Source organism: Mandrillus leucophaeus, unplaced genomic scaffold (genome assembly GCF_000951045.1).
Source record: "Mandrillus leucophaeus isolate KB7577 unplaced genomic scaffold, Mleu.le_1.0 Scaffold298, whole genome shotgun sequence".
Classification (NCBI taxonomy): domain Eukaryota; kingdom Metazoa; phylum Chordata; class Mammalia; order Primates; family Cercopithecidae; genus Mandrillus; species Mandrillus leucophaeus.
Genome location: NW_012103120.1, coordinates 2,837,414 through 2,855,700, shown reverse-complemented (window position 1 = coordinate 2,855,700; position 18,287 = coordinate 2,837,414). Strand labels below are relative to the sequence as shown.

At 38.3% G+C, this 18,287-nt stretch overlaps 2 protein-coding genes across 3 annotated transcripts in view; one reads left to right on the top strand and one right to left on the bottom strand.

Moving 5' to 3' along the window:
• The window catches only part of COG5 (component of oligomeric golgi complex 5), a 362,534-nt gene extending 359,828 nt beyond the window's left edge, over nucleotides 1-2,706 (bottom strand). For both annotated transcript variants that reach the window (XM_011986381.1, XM_011986382.1), the window contains exon 1: nucleotides 1,843-2,706. In XM_011986381.1, coding sequence (XP_011841771.1) covers nucleotides 1,843-2,029 — 187 coding nt within the window. In that variant the 5' untranslated portion in view covers nucleotides 2,030-2,706. The remainder of the gene's footprint in view (nucleotides 1-1,842) is intronic.
• DUS4L (dihydrouridine synthase 4-like (S. cerevisiae)) lies at nucleotides 2,069-15,991 on the top strand. Its single transcript, XM_011986383.1, has 7 exons — nucleotides 2,069-2,713; nucleotides 5,069-5,205; nucleotides 9,195-9,316; nucleotides 11,762-11,879; nucleotides 13,240-13,362; nucleotides 14,419-14,645; nucleotides 15,363-15,991. Exons 2-7 carry the CDS (start codon nucleotides 5,090-5,092, stop codon nucleotides 15,608-15,610), a joined length of 954 nt encoding a protein of 317 aa, XP_011841773.1. The 5' UTR covers nucleotides 2,069-2,713; nucleotides 5,069-5,089; the 3' UTR covers nucleotides 15,611-15,991.
• The last annotated feature ends 2,296 nt before the right edge of the window (nucleotides 15,992-18,287 follow it).

Here is an 18,287-nt window from a genome sequence, read left to right as displayed (position 1 = left end):
AAAAAAAAAAAAAAAAAAGAAGAAGAAAGAAAGGAGCAGAGACTCCACTTCTGTTGCAATTGAAAAGGCAAGGAGAAAAAGGTGCAACGGATGGTTATAGGTTGAAGTTAAATTTATAGCTTTGATGGGCAAGAAATGGAGAAAGTTCACATCTGATGGCTCCTTTTTTTCTCCCCAGGGAAGCTGAAAGTCATTTGTTGAGCTTGAAGGAAAAGGTTTGAAAAGGATAAAGAAGATTTAAATAATCACTGTGGAGAACAGCAGAGAACCAAGGAGGAAAATACAGAAGGCAGAACTGAAGACTATTTACCCTCCAAGAACTGATTACAATTCCTGAAATACACCCTACTGAAACATGTATCCAGTGTTTGGACTGTATTGTCCCTTCCACTGTTCACCTGGGGAAGTCCTATCTACAGTTTAAAACGTCTCCACCTAGAAAGCCTTTTCTGACATTTCCTAACCAGTTCCCAACCCCCAGTTATCATTCTCCTCTATATTAATGCTCTACTTTATACACAATCCAATTGCTATCTTACATCACTGTATTACAGCACCTACCTTAATAGCCCTACAAGATTATTTCCTCTACTAGATGGTGAACTACTTGAGGGCAAGAATTGCACATATATCAGGAGCAATTGCAAATATATCAGGGTCTCTGCCTTGTATCTTAATTTACATTCAGTTTAATCAAGTTTTAGATAGAGACCCTGACCTAGTTTCCAACACAAAATAGTTCAGAAAACATCATTGCTTTTGACAAAAGTACATACATTATCATGAGAAAGCATGTAATTCAGGATGACAATAAAATATTCAACAGTCAGAGAAAATAAACAACAATTTAGAACTTTATTTCATTTATTACCCACTTTGGTCTTCAAATGTGTTCATGTGCTTCTAACTGCGACGATCACTTTAAAAAACATTCTGCACCTACTGTATGCAAGATACTGCTATTCACATTGTGGGATATTAAAAAAAAAGTTCGCCATACAGAAGAGATTTTAAAAAGTATACAAATTATTTTAGTACAAGGTAGAATGCGATGGCCACTAGAGAAAAAATTAAAAACAGGTGAGAAGGGCTTTATTTTTATGCTTATAAATTTGAACTTTAAATTCTGAAGGATAAGAGATTCGGGCATGGTAACTGGATTGACACAACTGAATATGCTTTTCAAGTATATCTAACTTTTCTTATTTTGGGCAACTTCTCTCCAAACTGACTAGCAATAAATCTGACTGCTAGATTCTGTACAAATGGTTAATCCCAACCCGAACGAATGCCTCAAACCTTCTCCCACGTCTCACTGTGGATAACTGCCTCATAAAGGAGTGGGAAAAAAAAACCGGCTGCGAGAGGGGTGACCTGTATAGTCCATTTGTTAAAGGAGTAGGCGTTTCCAGTTCTACTTTAAAACAAGGCCCTACTTCATCATGCGTCTGCCGTCTGTTCTAGATCTTACACTTTTGAAGAGCTCGAACGCTACACCCGTTCAAGAACTGCGGCAGCAGCCCGTGGCTGCCAACGCGGGCCACAGGGTTTGGTCTCCCTAAACTTCAGGGAAGCTGGAGGCATGGGGGGGGCGGGGGTCGAGTTGAAATGAGGAGCAAACAGAAACCAGGTGTCCCCAAGACACCGGAAAAGAGGTAGCTAGTCCCAGAGGAAACAGGTTGGCTAGAACAGTACCCAAGCCAGGGGGCCGGGCGGAGGGGAGTGGTCACGTCCAGACTGGAAAACTTTCTGCAAAGCAACGGGTTGGATCCACCTCGCTGTCCAGGTGCGGAGCAGCGAAGACCCCCAAACCCACGACCTGGTCAGACCCCGTCTCCTTACCGTCCTGCAGAAGTTCCCGGACTGTCGCTGCAGCAGCTCCAGAACCTCGAGCCCCGAGGCCAGCCACAACGACGCTGCCGTCGCCACCTTCCATGTTGGCAGGTGCCGGGTTGATGTCGTCAGCGGCAGAACGGCCCCGCCCAAGTGGTGACGCAGAATCTCGGCGCCGCCGGACCAACCAGCCCATGGCTCCAGGCCGGCCTGGCGAACTGACTTATCCCGCAGCTGGGCTAAGCCTGGCTAGGAGCCGGGTGGTTACTCAGGCAGTGGGCGCCCGGGGTCCGAGTGCTCTGCGCCCAGCGCACCGAGGGAGCCAAGGCCGTCCGGCCGGCGCTTTCCGCTGTCTTTAGCAGCAGCTCTGGGCCGCGCCGCCTGGGCTGGCGTCGTGCCCGGGCCAAGGAGAAGGTGGGCACCGGAACGTGGCCGCAGCGCCTATCTGTGAAGCAAGTATTAAACCTCAGAACAGGGGCCGTGCGGCGTAAGGCAGGAGAGCAGAGCGGAGGTTTCAGGGAGCTTGGTTTGCCCTCCACACTCACAAGAGTCAGTCGTTAGTTGCTACACAGCTGTATCTGTCCCACCCCTTGACTGGCACTCCTGGGATAATAAAAGCCCGCAGGAAATGCTTGGGAAGAAAAATTGCTGGGGATGAGGAGTGAAGAGAATTAGGGAGACTCGATGAAGAAGGAAGACTGAACCATAAAAGGACAAATAAAACTCACTGTCTCTACCCTCCTTCCTTCCCTGAGACCTTTGACCTTTTGCCTTTTCTACCTCTTCCTCACTTTCAGCCACATGTCAGACTTTTTCTTAATTACAAACTGATAAATTGTCTGTATCTCAACTAACGGTATTGAGGCTGTAAGAGCATCAGGTTGGTTCCCATTGTATCTTCTCAGCTAATACGTTCGCATTTTTGACCTAGATTTCTTTCTTCTAAGATAAATACTGATAAATTAACAGGGTCAATCAACCACAAGTATGCAAGAAAGTCTTAAGCTTCTTCGCAAAAAGAAACTGTAATATGACTTTTTCATTTTCTACAGTAGGTATGTATCCAGGAAACCAATTTTGTCCAGTTCCAGAGCTACATGGTTTTCTACATTCTGTTTCAAAAAGGTGCTACTGCTTATCCTGTGCTTATCGCTGTTCTAAGTATTTTATAAATCTAAATGCATTTCATACTCATAACACCTCAGGTAAGCAAGTCTTATGCCACACTGCATTATGCTCTCTTTGTCTCAGAGGATTTTCCCTAGTATGTAAGATCTTAGTCATGATGGGAATAGGAGTGATTCGTTCATTACTTGTGAATTAGGAATTATTTTTCCTTCCTTGACTTTATTCCCCACAGTGGAAGATTTTAGAACAGTGAATAATATTCACTCATAGAATGAAAGTTTTGACCCCTCTACTCTGCATGCTCTCATGAGTTTACAAACATAAGACTCAATCCATATCCTCAAAGGAGCTAATAGGTAAGGCAGGAACCCATTTAAACAAACAATTGTACCAGGTGCTTTGGAATCTTTGGATTTACTTATTCCAGTAATTCCAAGCTTAGCTGCACATTGAAATCACCTGAAGAGCTTTAATAAAAACACTGATGCCTGCATCCTGAGCCCAGACATTTGGATTTAATTGGTTTAGGGTATGGCTTGGGCATCCTAACTCTTAAAAGCTCCCCAGTTCATTATAGTATACAACTAAAGTTGAAAGCTACCGATTGTTTTGTTTTGTTTTCTTTTGTTGAGTTGGGATCTAGCTCTGTCACCCAGGCTGGAGTGCAGTGGCAGGATCATGGCTCACTGCAGCCTCAACCTTCTGGGCTCAAGGGATCCTCCTGCCTAAGCTTCTAGAGTAGCTGAAACCACAGGTGCTTGCTGCTACGCCCAGCTAATTTTTATAATTTTTTTAGAGATGGGAATCTCACTATATTGCCCAAGCTGGTCTGGAACTCCTGCCTTGGCCTCCCAAAATGCTGAGTTTACAGGTGTGAGCCCAGCCCCCTGAAAGCTACTGATTTATTCTTTAAGCAAATAAATATTGAGGCCTTCTTCTGTATGCCATTTACTATGACTGCAGGAGTGGATAAAAATGAAATAATTCTCGCTAAAATAACTAATAACCTTGTTGGCATTGCACCCTTTATTTTTGCCTTACTTTGATGTTTAAGATACCTATCCCCTCCTTCCTTCATAATGGTCTCTCTCTTGGTTTCTGAGTATCACTCTTTAGGTTTATTCCTCCCAGCTCCAAAGTTCATCTTCAGTCTTTGTTGCTCTCCCCTTTTCCTCTGTTACTTAAATATTGGTGCTTCCAGCAGTTTCTTGCAAGATCCTGACATCCTTAAGTACCTTGGCTATTTTTAACTTCAACTCTTTGCCTAAAGGTTAAAGACTCTAAAGTTTGAGCAATTAGACTGTTATAAAGTTGGCCCATATCCGATTCTTTTTTTTTTTATTTTTTTCTGTTTCATTTTTCCTTCATACATACCTGTTTCTAAATTACTAAGGCCAAAAACTGGAATATGAAAAGTAACCAACACTGTGAAATGGTAAGATTTTAAGTATAGCAAATATAAAACATTTATAAACGCCATAATTTCATCACTTGTACCTGTACCTCTTGGGGTATAAAAGTGATTTAGAATGTAATTGTAGAATTATAATTGAAATTTTCACTAGATAATATCACATTAAAATTTTTAAAAATAATTAACGTTTGTTTATCTTCTGATTCGCAGACAACAGGATTCAAGAATTACAATAAAAGCACCAGGATATCTTTTGAAACACTGACTACTTAGAGTTGCTCTATTAATGCCATTTAACTTTCCTGAATAAAACAAGATATTTCCAAATGCTAGTCGAGTATCATATATAAAATAAACCAAATTTCTTGGCTCACCAATCCCAACAAAGTAGCATGTAAAAAATGTTTAAATAACCTGAAAACTTACAACATGGTAAACTAGGGAAAAATATCGTTTTCTACATCTTGTTTTTCCACAACTATCTTGGGTAGTTTTCCACATCTATTTATCTTACAAATAGAGGCAGCATTCTATAGTATCATATTGGATACTGTGAAAAGAAGCTATTAATAAAAAAATTTCTGAGCCCATAAGCCTGATAAAAAATATACATTGTTGGCAGTTGAAATCGTTAGAATGGAATTAATATAGTGAAAGCATATTTTCTCTATACAAGCTTACTGTCTTTTTCAGATTTGAAACAAATCTGTATTAATGAAGAGTGACTGCATGCAGACCACAATATGTCAAGAAAGAAAAAAAGATCCCATAGAAATGTTTCATTCTGGACAGCTGGTAAAAGTCTGTGCCCCAATGGTTCGATATTCAAAGTAAGTGTTGCTAAATGGTTAATGAAGTAAGATGAAATTTCCCTTTTATGCTCTGACTTTTTAAAAGTACTATAAGACCACCAGCGTATGGGAACTTCAAACTCCTACCTTTGGAATCATGATTTAGAATTGAGTCATGATGCTAACGCTTGCCTAGTATATATGTGATCCTGAGTAAACAACCTCTCTGAGCTGCACTTGTTATATCTATAAAAATGGTGGTGGTTGTAACTCCTACCTATAAGTATATAGTGTATATTAAATAGATATAAGTATTGATGTGTAGATTTTTATGTGAACTTAAGTCTTGGGACAAATAGTGCAATTACTGGGTCCTGAGGTAGTGGTGTGTTCAGTTTTCGAAGAAATATTTCTTGGTATCTTTTGCTCATCTTCTAATTGGATTGTTTGCTCTTTTACTATTGAGTTGTTTTTTTAAAAAAGTTTGTTATAAAATATACGTAACATAAAATTTACCTCTCATTTTTAAGAATACAGTTCAGTAGTGTTAATTACATTCACATTGTTGTGCATCTGATCTCTAAAACTCTTTTCATCTTAGAAGATGGAAGTTCTATACACATTAAACTATAACTCCCCATTCCACTGTTCCCTACAGCAGCCCCTGGCAACCATTATTCTACTTTCTCCCTCTATGAATTTCACTACTCTAGGTACCTCATATAAGTCTTATACGTATTTGTTCAAAACTGGTTTTGCTAATATTTTATGCAGCATAACATCCTCAAGGTTCATTCATGTTGTAGCATATATCAGACTATTGTTCCTTTTAAGGCTGAATAATGTTCCATTTTATGTATATTTTGTTTATCCATTCATCTGTTGATATCCATTCATATATTAATAGAACACAAGATAACTTCCACCTTTTGGCTATCGCAAACAATACTTTCATGAACTATGGGTGTACAAATACCCATATACAAATACCCATGGTTCATAACAGGTCTCTGAAACCCTGCTTTCAATTCTTTTTTGACTATGTACCCGGAAGTAGAATTGCTGGATCATATGGTGATTCTATGTTTAATTTTTTGAGCAGCTACTATACTGCTTTCCATAGCAGCTGCACCATGTTACCTTACCAGCAGCAGTGAACAAGAGTTTTAATTTCTCCACATCCTCATCAACACTTGTTATATTCTGGGAGTTTTGTTTTTTTTATTATTATAATCATCCTAATGGGTATAAAGTGGTATTTCATTGCAGTTTTAATTTGCATTTCCCTAATGATTAATGATGCTGAACATCTTTTTGTGTGTTTATTGGCCATTTGTATGTTGTCTTTGTATAAGTATCTATTCAAGTGCTTTTATCCATGTTTTCTTGTTTTCTATTGAGTGCTGAGAGTTATTTATATACTCTAGATATATATTCTGCTTTGTCAGATATGTGATTTGCACATATTTCCTCCCTGTATATGGCTTGTCTTTTCATGCTCTTAGGATCTTTTGCAGAACAAAAGTTTCATTTTAATGAAGTCTAACTTATCAATTTTTTCTTTTGTAAATTGTGCTTTTGATGTCAAGTATAAGAAACCTTTATGTAGCTCCAGATCCTGAATATTTTCTCCTCAGTTTTTTTCCCTAAAAGTTTTATGGTTTTATGTTTTGCATTTAAGTCCACGATCAATTTTGCATTAACTTTTATGTAAGTGTGAGGCTTAGGTTAGGTTGCCTATGGGTATCCAATTACTCCAGCACCATTTTTGAAAGGCTGTGGGCCAGGCACGGTGCCTCACGCCATCAAATCCTAATTCCAGCACTTTGGGAGGCTGAGGTGGACAGATCATTTGAGGTCAGGAGTTCTAGACCAGCCTGTCCAACATGGTGAAACTCCATCTCCACTAAATACAAAAATTAGTCAGCATGGTGTTGCATGCCAATAGTCCCAGCTGCTGGGAGGCTGAAACAGGAAAATCGCTTGAGCCTGGGAGGTGAAGGTTGCAGTGAGCCGAGATCGCGCCACTGCACTCCAGCCTGGGCAACAAAAGTAAAACTCCATCTCAAAAAAAATAATAAAAAAAAGAAAGGCTGTCTCTCCTCTATTTAATTATTTGCTTCTTTATGAGAAATAAGCATTTTCTATTTTGTTCCGTTGATCTTGTATCTTTTTCCCTGCCAATACCACAGTTTTATTATATAGCTCTATAATATGTCTTGAAATCAGGTAGACTGGTTCTTCCCAATTTATTTACTTTTTCAAAATTGTTTTAGCTATTCTAGTTCCCTTGCTTTACAAATAAATTTTAGAATGACCTTGTCTATCTCTGCAAAAAACCTTGCTGGAATTTTCATAAGAACTGTGTGAAACCTATACCTCAACTTGGGAAGAATTGACTTTCTTACTGTGTTGAGTCTCCCAATCCATGAACACAATATGTCTTTCCATTGATTGAGATTTTCTTTGATTTCTAATATCAGTTTTGTGTAGTTTTCAGGTTACAAGTTCTGTACATGTTTTATAAGACACATGGGTTTGTTTTGAGCATGTTTGTAAATAGAATTTTTAATTTTTGGTGTTCACATGTTTATTGCTAGGACATAGAAATAGATTTTTGTATGTTGATCTTATATCCTGAAAACTTGCTAAACTCACTTGTTGGTTCTAGTTTTTTTGTAAATTCCTTCAGAGTCTATAAACAACCATGTCATCTGCAAATAAGGACAGTTGGATTTCTTCCTTTTGATCATGTGCCTTTTGTTCTTTATCATGCCTTCTTGCACTGACTAAAAGTTTCAGTGCTGTGTTGAATAAGGGTGATAAGAGCAGACTTCCTTACCTTGTTCCTGTCTAAGGCAAAAGTGTTCTGTAGGAATTTTATGGATGTACTTTATGAAACTGAGGAAGGTTCCCTCTACTTCTGGTTTTCTGAGAGTTAGCTTTTTTTTTTTTTTTTTACTATGTATGGGTATTTTGTCAAATGCCTTTTCTGCATCTACGTGATCATGTGCTTTTTATTATTTAGCCTGTTAATATGATGGATTAGATTAATTGATTTTGACTATTGAACATTCTGTTTTAACTGGCTTTTTCTGACAACACTCCAGCAGGGAATGATTAGGGGAGTGATGCCACCTCATTACTATCTGATAGAAGTCCAAGTTCTTCACTTGGCCGCCTTCGACATCTGGTGGGTGAGGAGCTCCTCATTACTGCTGGACAGGGATGAGAGTTACAGTTCCCCATGGTGAGGGTAGCCTTATATATGCTGGGCAATAATGAAAGTCCTGGCTCTCCACTATGCCTCCTCTGAAACCACACCAAGCAGTGAGGAAGAGGAGTGCTTCATTACTGCTGGCAGGCATGGAAGTCCAGGCTCCCCTTGTGGCCTCCACTGATACCACTGGGCTGGGAGTGACCTCACTGGCCACCAGAGATGAAAGTTTCAAATCCTTACCTGGCCTTCTCGGACATCATCTCAGTAGAATGTTGGAGCACCTTGTTAACAGCCTTTAGAGGGTAGAAGTCTAGGATTCCCACTTGGCCTTTGCTAATGGAGATAAAGCCATAGCTTTTTCTACAGTATTTGGCTGGAGTAGAACTGTCTAAAAGATTTCTGTCTTACTAGGTCAGAAAGAATATTTTCCTGGTCCCTTGGTTAGAGAAGGCTTTTGTTGGGGCTGTTTTTTTTTCTGCATCCATTGTTGTTTCCAGTTGGCCAGCTTCTTCAAGTCTAGGATATTTGAGACAAAAATAAAATCCAGAGAACTCACCACCCTGTCATTCCTCAGGTCCTGAGGTCACTAGCCTGTCTGGCCATCTTTTCTTCACCTTTCAAAATTTTCTTGTGTTTGTTTTATATATAATATCCAGGGTTTTTAGTAATACTTAGCAGGAATAGTAGGGAAAAGTAAATATCCTCCATCTCCCCATAGGTAGAACTTTCTGTGATAAATATTTAACAATGCACTAAAATATGTTTGTGGTGTTTCTAAATGCATAATTAAGGTTTTATATGCTCACAGGTTGGCTTTTAGGACACTAGTAAGAAAATACAGTTGTGATCTGTGTTATACACCAATGATAGTTGCCGCTGATTTTGTCAAATCTATAAAAGCCAGAGACAGTGAATTTACCACAAACCAAGGTATGTGAAACCGAGTGTACTGACTTTGTAAAACTTTTTAAATTTGTTTACAAACTCAACTATCTTGTCTAATCAGAAACAACACAATTTAGAGATTTTATGTGAAAAAGTTTTAGTTCTTTAGTGTTTTTAATAAGTATTTTTTTTTACCTGTTATTACTGAATGCCTTGTAAACTATCAGTGTATATACCAAAGCGTAAGGCCACTTTGAAACCCTCTCCTCTCACTAGGGCTATTAGGGTAGATGCCTGTCACACTGCCTCTAGTCTTGTACCATTCCAAACTATCCTCCAAGTGACCTATTGAAAATGTAAATTTTCCTCATTGTTCACAAGGTGGGATCCCCAGACCAGCAGCATTAGTATTATCTGGAAACTTGTTAGAAAGGGAGATTTACAGGTATACTAAATCAGAAATTCTGGATATGTGGTCCAGCAATCTGTGTTCTGAAAAGCTTTCCAGGTAATTCTGAGCTTGTTAAAGGTTGAGAACTACTGGCTTAAAGACTAAAATTTTAGCACCTGAGGATAATATACAGTTTTTCATAATCTGACCTCTAAATACATCTTCTGCAGCCTTATCTTCCTTCAGTTTCTCCCCACGCCCACTGACTTTATCCTTCAAAATTCCTAAGTTATTTTAAGTCCTTGAACATACCCTGTCTTCTCACACCAGACCCCTTTCTCTCTCTTGCAAACTGTAGTTTATGTTTCTTCATTCAGCTCTCAATATTTGTAGCCATGAATCTTTTTTTTTTTTTTTTAATCATCCTCTACTCACGTCTTCCCTACTAAGCATAGGCTCTTATGTTGCACTTAATTCTACTGCATTATGATTTCCTCTTTATATGCCTGTTTCTCCCATTAGGTTCGGCCTCCTTGAGGGCTGTAGGTATAGAAATAGCTTGATTTGTATCCTTAGCATCTAGTACAGTGTTGGAAATATATTAGACCAATAAATGGTTGTTAAATTGAAATTCTGTAACTCTCTTGAGCTACAAAAGAGAAAGCACCTTACATCTCCATAAAGAATAAAGCAAATTCTCCTAAACCATCATAATCCTATAAATCAGTGGATTGCCATAGGAATCTTGAATCAATGCAACTAGGATGATGCCAAGAAATCTGCATTTTTATAAACATCCAATGATTCTCGTACAAGTATTCCTCAAAAGAAATGTTGAAATACATCTAAAAAGAGTTCATAACACTGACCCAAGGATAAGAAAAATATGTTCTTTAAAACATAGGAAGCTTTAATACATTTGGCTGTATTAAAATTTAAACCTTTGGGCCAGACGCGGTGGCTCATTCTTGTAATCTTAGCGCTTTGGGAGGCCAAGGTGGGTGGATCACCTGAGGTCAGGAGTTCGAGACCAGCCTGACCAACATGGCAAAACCCTGTCTCTACTAAAAATTAAAAAATTGGCTGGCTTTGGTGGCAGGCGCCTGTACTCCTAGCTACTTGGGAGGATGAGCCAGAGAATCACTTGAACCTGGGACACAGAGGTTGCAGTGAGCTGAGATTGTGCCACTGCACTCCAGCCTGGGTGACAGAGAGAGACGCTGTCTCAAAAAAAAAAAAAATTTAAACCTTTATATGTAAGAGCACAAATATGCTCAAAGACAAAAAACTGAGGAGAATATTTATAACACATGATAGATAGCAATACTAATTTCTTTGTTTTATAAAAAATTACAAATAAGAGGAATGACTAATTATATATAGAAAAATGCAAAGAATATGAAAAGAGCTCACTAATTAGAATATTCAAATGTTGGATATACACTGTATGATAAGTTGTGAGGAAACAAGAAGTTTTATCCATATTGGTGTATGTATATATTGGTAAACTCTTGGATGATAATTCTGTAATATCTATCACAATGTTGTATGCTAAATGACTATTAACAATTCTACTCCTAAGAATTTACGCTATGAATATACTCAGAGCATGTGAAACAGTCTAAAAATACACTGTATGGTCCATCCATACAGCGGAATATCCCACTATAAAGAAGAAAATAGGACTGAGTACATCTCCCAGATATATCAGGAAAGAAAGGAACAGTAGGCATAGTGGTATTTATAGAATGTTCACACTTGTTTAAATTTTACAGGTATACAAAAAAATTGTTCTGGAATGCAGGTAAACTAATTCTCACCTTTGGGAAGAGGGTCTATTTTGTCAAAAGTGTTAGAATTGTTTTCATTTATCAAATTTGGTACTGTTTGAATTTTTTACTGAGTGTAAATTGCTTTTAATTTAAAATATTTTAAATTGTTTAATGTTATATTATTTGGACAGATGCTTCTTAGGCTAAAAATCGTTATTGCTCTTTTATCCTGTGCAAACATTAAAGTTTGGTGTGTGTGTGTGTGTGTGTGTGTGTGTGCAGGGTTTTTTCCTGTGAATTTTAACGTTGAGCTATTCATTTTGTCAGGTGATTGCCCATTGATTGTTCAGTTTGCTGCTAACGATGCAAGACTTTTATCTGATGCTGCTCGTATAGTCTGTCCTTATGCGAATGGAATAGACATTAACTGTGGTTGCCCTCAGAGGTAAAGCTCAAAGAAGTTGGAAGAATTTTCCAAGAGATTACAAAAAAAACTATGTGTGAACATGGTAAAATATCTTTCTAGTTTTCCAAAACTTAAAAAGAAAATAGAGTTACAGCCCCAGGGCTCAAAACAAGAAGGAAGAAAATATAGGGAAATATAATTTAGGAACATAAATTCAAAGGTCTTTTCTGATGACTGAAACGATGTATAGACAGGTGTTTTGTCTCCCCTCACCAATAGAATTTTTATGTGGCTGTGCCTTGAATCTCATCCATAAGTAGTTATGTGAGAATCTAATATTTACGGCAATCCCTAAAATGTATTTTTACTGTCATGTCAGATATGCTTGCTCTGAAAACAGATTGTTTGACTTAGGAAATCACCATATATTTCCTCCTAATTAATTCTCCTTATAAAAATACCTTATTATGATCACCTTTTCTTTCTATACCACAGTTATTTGGTTGGGTTTAAGTAACTGGGTGTTGATAGGATGTACTTAATTTGACAATAATATTTCTTTTTTTTTTTTTTTTTGAGACGGAGTTTCCCAAATCGGAGTGCAGTGGTGCCGTCTGGGCTCACCACAACCACTGCCTCCGAGTTTCAAGCAATTCTCCTGCCTCAGCCTCCCGAGTAGCTGGGATTACAGGCATGCGCCACCATGCCCGGCTAATTTTGTATTTTTGGTAGAGACGGGGTTTCTCTGTGTTGGTCAGGCTGGTCGCGAACTCCCAACCTCAGGTGATCTACCCGCTTCGGCCTCCCAAAGTCCTGGGATTACAGACCTGAGCCACCGCACCTCTCCTGACAATAATAGTTCTACTGTACTGGCACTGTAGTAGATTATCAGTAATTGAAAATGTGTCCACAGAATAAAAGCAAAGTTGTTAAGTATAGCGTAATCTAAATCAGATGAGACATATTTGTATACTCATTAGGAGAGTTAAATAAGCTGTTTAGTGGTATTGGAATGCTGTAGGCCAAAACTATCTTTCTACTATTGAGACTAATAAAACCTCGTTATGTACAATAAACATCAAATTTGGAATTTTTGAAATCTGAAGTCATTGCAATTAATTACTTGAAATATTTAAACCTGTTTTGGTTGAATGACTTTTAACTTAATAGTCTCACTTGCCAATGAAAACCATTTCTCCTGAGTACTTTTTGATCTGGGAACATGTTTTCCTAATCTCATATTGATCCACTTAGAAATGTTGAACCTATGAATTTTTTAAATCTGCTTCTATTCTAGATCACTAGAGAAATGGATGCACTTATATTTCATTGCTTTCAGAATTTTGTCTTCTCTTCCAGTTATTTATAATTCACTTGTTCATATGTTTGCTTTACAAAGGTGGGCAATGGCAGAAGGTTATGGGGCTTGCTTAATAAACAAGCCAGAGCTTGTTCGAGATATGGTGAAACAAGTAAGAAATCAAGTGGAAACCCCTGGATTTTCAGTTTCTATTAAAATAAGGTAAAGACAATATTTCAATCTATTGATACGATCATCCATTACTTAGGAAATAAAAGATTATTCCTTTTGTCTGATGCTGTTAGGAGTGTCTATCCTAAATAAATTGGTAGCTGGTGTATGGAAGTGTTGAAAATAAGACATTTAGTAAAAGAATATATACCATAATTTTCATGTATAGTCCTGAAAAACTTCCTCTTGTACTTTTAACGAAAGTTAAAGCCTCCCTTTATTGTAAGTCTCACCAAACTTTCAACTTTAGCTATGTAGTATTTAATGTTAAGAAACATTACTGGTGCCAAGTATAGAAAACAGGAAAAATATTTGCACTAAAATTTCACAATGAAAAGAAAATAAACCAGGAATCAGTTTTTCCGTGACAGGTTGAAAACATACTTCTTTTTTTAAGACAGAGTCTCACCCTGTTGCCCAGGCTGGAGTGTAATGGCACGATCTTGGCTCACTGCAACCCCTGCCTCCCAGGTTCAAGCAATTCTCATGCCTCAGCCTCTCAAGCAGTTGGGATTACAGGCGTGTGTCACCACACCTCGCTAATTTTTGTATTTTTTAGTAGTGACGAGGTTTCCCCATGTTGGCCAGGCCAGTCTGGAGCTCCTGGCCTCAAGTGATCCGCCTGCCTCAGCCTCTCAAAGTGCTGGGATTACAGGAGTGAGCCACCGTGCCCAGCCTGAAAACATATTTCAAGATAAAGTATTATGTTCTCCCACTTGGCGATGGGGGCATGCACAGCAAATATTAAGGTTTAAATTCATCTGTGACAGTACTTTCATGGCTCTTTGATTTATCAGAGCCAAAGCATAGAAGCACTAGGTCTAAGATAAAACTTTTTTGTCCTTTGTTGTCAGTAGTGACATAGCTAAATTTGAGGTCTTGAGTAGGAACTGATCCCTGAAGAAAACCTTGCTGATAATGACATATAGTAATAATATGATATAGCAAATCTAACTAATTTAGTAGATGAAATATCATTTTAGTCAGTTAATGTTAGCATTAAGATTTGTGTGCTGTGAACAGATAAATATAATTTTGAAATTGTAGGATCCATGATGACCTTAAAAGAACGGTAGATCTTTGTCGAAAGGCTGAAGCAACAGGAGTTTCATGGATTACAGTCCATGGAAGAACTGCTGAAGAAAGACATCAGCCAGTGCACTACGATTCCATTAAAATAATTAAGGAAAATATGTCTATACCTGTGATTGCTAATGGAGACATCAGAAGCTTAAAGGAAGCAGAAAATGTGTGGCAGATTACTGGGACAGATGGTAAGAAATAAATACTTGGGTTCTTTTAATTGGGAAGAAATGAGAGTGGGGAAGTAATGTTAATTTGATTTTCATTTGTTTTGTTTAACATTAAGCCATATTTTCCCATTGTACTGTTTTAAGCTAAGCAATTTATTAAAATGATGTTAAGTTTTCTACCTGGAAAAACATGGATTATCTTAACTGGGATAAATTAATTCAATTACTTTTCTGACGCCATCATATCTAGTGACCAGTGAAGAATTTTCTAGATAGCCTACTAGTAAAATAAAGCACCTAGAAATGAGAGTAAGTGAACTCGAGAATGATAAGAGCTAAAAGAACCCCAGAACTGCTGTGCAGTTTCATTATTTCCTTAAATTATTGGCATGCCAAGCCCTGTGATTGCTAGATGGGAGAATATAGATAAACTGAACTTTAAGCAGCCCAATTTATGACAGTCTAGATTCACCCTAAAGAAAAACTAAAGACTAACTGTTTAATGTAAAAATCTTTAAAAAATAAAGATTTCTATAAGTACATTTAAACTTTCCTGGTTTACAAAAGGTACCAAAATTAATTCTTTTGTAATTGAATTAAACATACTAATGTAATAAAGGCATCACAAAACCTTGGTGATAATACTTTTTTTAAAAAATTCTGTTTGCTTCATTGAGCTTGAACTAATAACCAGGGGTTCTTAATGTATGGACAAATATGGTGTGCTTTAATTTGTAGGTGTGATGGTTGCAAGAGGACTCTTAGCAAACCCGGCCATGTTTGCTGGATATGAGGAAACCCCGCTGAAATGCATCTGGGACTGGGTTGATATTGCTCTTGAACTCGGGACTCCTTACATGTGTTTCCATCAACATTTAATGTACATGATGGAAAAGATAACTTCAAGGCAGGAAAAAAGGGTATTTAATGCTCTGTCAAGCACGTCAGCAATCATAGATTACCTTACAGACCATTATGGCATTTGACTAGACTTCCCAAATAATTTTAATATATACTTTTAGACCCACAGTGAAACCACAGGTCATATTTTGTACCTTAAACTAGTAGCTCCCAAATTTTAGTATAAAAACAATCCCTGGGAGCATTTTTTAACAATCAGTCATAGACTCCACCCTCAGAGATTCTGATTTAGTAGATCTGGGGTAGACCCAGAAATATGCAGTTTAAAGAAAACTCCCGGTAGTTCAGACATCCTCATCATCCTAGGCAAACACTGACAAATACTGCTCTGAGTACTGTTATATAGATATTAAGGGGATGGGTAGAGTGGGAGTTTTTTCCTAAAGGAATCATGTTTTATCATGTTTTTAACATTTTAAAATAAAATTTATTTCAATACTAAGAAAGTATGGCTCATGGTATCTATAAGTTAACAAGAAGTATGCAGGTGCAAAAAAGTGGTGGAACAAATACCAACATCCATCCAAAATGAAAAAGAACAGGAAATTCTGAATAGAATATCTTAAAAATTCCAATTGGTTAATGACATTAAATTTGGTACATTTCAAAACTTCTAGCTCCTCCAAAGATTGAAAGCTTAATAAATAATACCTGCTACCTAAAAAGATAAAATTAACTGCAATCTACCATATTTTAAGTATAGGAAATTTGATAGCCAAGCTGGAGATGATTATATATTTGAAATATTTCCTAGAGAATAGTAACCAGGTTTTGTTTTTAATTTTAAAACCTAATTTTCATACTCTCTGTTTAATGATATTACTTTTATGCCTCTCAGCAGTTGATTGTAACTTTAAAGTCCCATGGTTTGGGAGTGTTATTAATAGATTTTGTTACCGGTGGGCATGCACTGCAAGAATTAAGTATCTCAGACTGAAATAAAACAGTTCGTAATTAAAGTATTATTTATTTTGCCAACATGAAAACTGTTATAAGGAAATAATTATGTAAAACTGTTTACTTCGCGTTTGGGAATATTGAATGAATCCATTTTAACGTAAGCACCGTGGTGCCATCTTTTTTCTCAGTACATTCTGTTTTCACTTTTCAGTTAATGTATTTTTTTTAAAGATAACTGACTTTTTCATTTTCTATGAATACTGTACAAAATAGGGAGGTATGGTCAGAACTCTGAATTGAATTACCCTAGTGTTGTGAGCACAGCATCATCACTAGAGTAGTGTGCTCGGTGTTTGGAAGGAACCAGTGTGGAAGTTCTAACACTTTTGATTAAAAGTAACTTCCTGGCCGGGCGCGGTGGCTCACGCCTGTAATCCCAGCACTTTGGGAGGCCAAGGCTGGCAGATCACGAGGTCAGGAGATGGAGACCATCCTAGATAACATGGTGAAACCCCATCTCTACTAAAAATATAAAAAAATTAGCTGGGCGTGGTGGCGGGCACCTGTAGTCCCAGCTACTCGGGAGACTGAGGCAGGAGAATGGTGTGAACCTGGGAGGTGAAGCTTGCAGTGAGCCAAGATTGCACCACTGCACTCCAGCCTGGGCGACAGAGCAAGACTCGTCTCAAAAAAAAAAAAAAAAAGTTACTTCCTGGCTGGGCGCAGTGGCTCACACCTGTAATCCCAACAGTTTGGGAGGCCAAGGCAGACAGATCACTTGAGTCCAGGAGTTCGAGACCAGCCTGGCTAAAATGGTGAAACCCTGTCTCTACTAAAAATACAACAATTAGCTAGACATGGTGGCAGGCGCCTGTAATCCCAGCCACTCAGGAGACTGGGGCCAGAGAATCGCTTGAACCTGGGAGGCAGAGGCTACAGTGAGCCGAGATCGCACCGCCACAATACAACCTGGGTGACAGACAGAGGGAGACTCCATCTCAAAAAAAAAAAGAAAAAAAATCTTCCTTACAGTTATGTTCAAAGTCTGTGTTTTCTATTTTTCTGTTACACGTGATCCAGATTATTGGTGATAAATTCAGAAAAAGAACAAACTTAAATGTGTTTTTGAATGTTTTATATTCTATCATTATCCATTTTCAGCATTTGTTTACTATTCCCCAAGTAGTTGTAACCAGGATAGTACTTTTATTAAATTCCTGATACGTTGTCAATATTGAAAAAACTCTTCAACAATTTAAATGTACATGCACAGTTTGAAAAGCTGGAAAATAGTAATTAAAAGAATATCCCCATACCCACCTTTCGTACCAGTCCCCAAACATCACGCTAAAGTTTACTGCCTCTTGCCAGCCCATGGACGGCAATGGGAACGCCTACGGAATATGTTGTGATACTACAGTTGATCCTACCTTCTCCAGAACAAAATGCTGCACGACCACCTCATCCTGGCCCCTTATTAAATGATAGCTTAATTCTGGACACAAACAGTTCCCACTATAAAAAGAGAGGAGGTGACCGGAAAGGAGTGCGTCTTAAGCGCGTTGGCTAAATTTGCATCACCCAATCCAGCCCCGGCCCCCGGCCCGGCTCCCTAGACCTGCACCCCGCGCGCCCTCCAGCCGGGGCTGCACTTAGTCTGCCGTCCTAAAGAAGTTGCGCTACGATCCCCAAGCATCAGGTCAAAAGTCTAATTCATGCTCTGACTCCTCCGCCAATTAGAAAACAATTGTTGCCCATATACGTGGTCGCGCCGCCTGTGACTTCAGACGGGACGGGCCCGCGGGCGGGAAGCCTGCGGGGCGGGAGGCTGGGTGGGGCCCT

What these genes read in the sequence shown, in the direction of transcription:
- DUS4L (XM_011986383.1), top strand. Translation starts at nt 5,090, where the DNA reads ATGAAGAGTGACTGCATGCAGACCACAATATGTCAAGAAAGAAAAAAA. An exon ending in CCAATGGTTCGATATTCAAA is followed by an intron (nt 5,206 to 9,194) that starts GTAAGTGTTGCT and finishes ATATGCTCACAG; the next exon opens with GTTGGCTTTTAGGACACTAG. An exon ending in TGAATTTACCACAAACCAAG is followed by an intron (nt 9,317 to 11,761) that starts GTATGTGAAACC and finishes TCATTTTGTCAG; the next exon opens with GTGATTGCCCATTGATTGTT.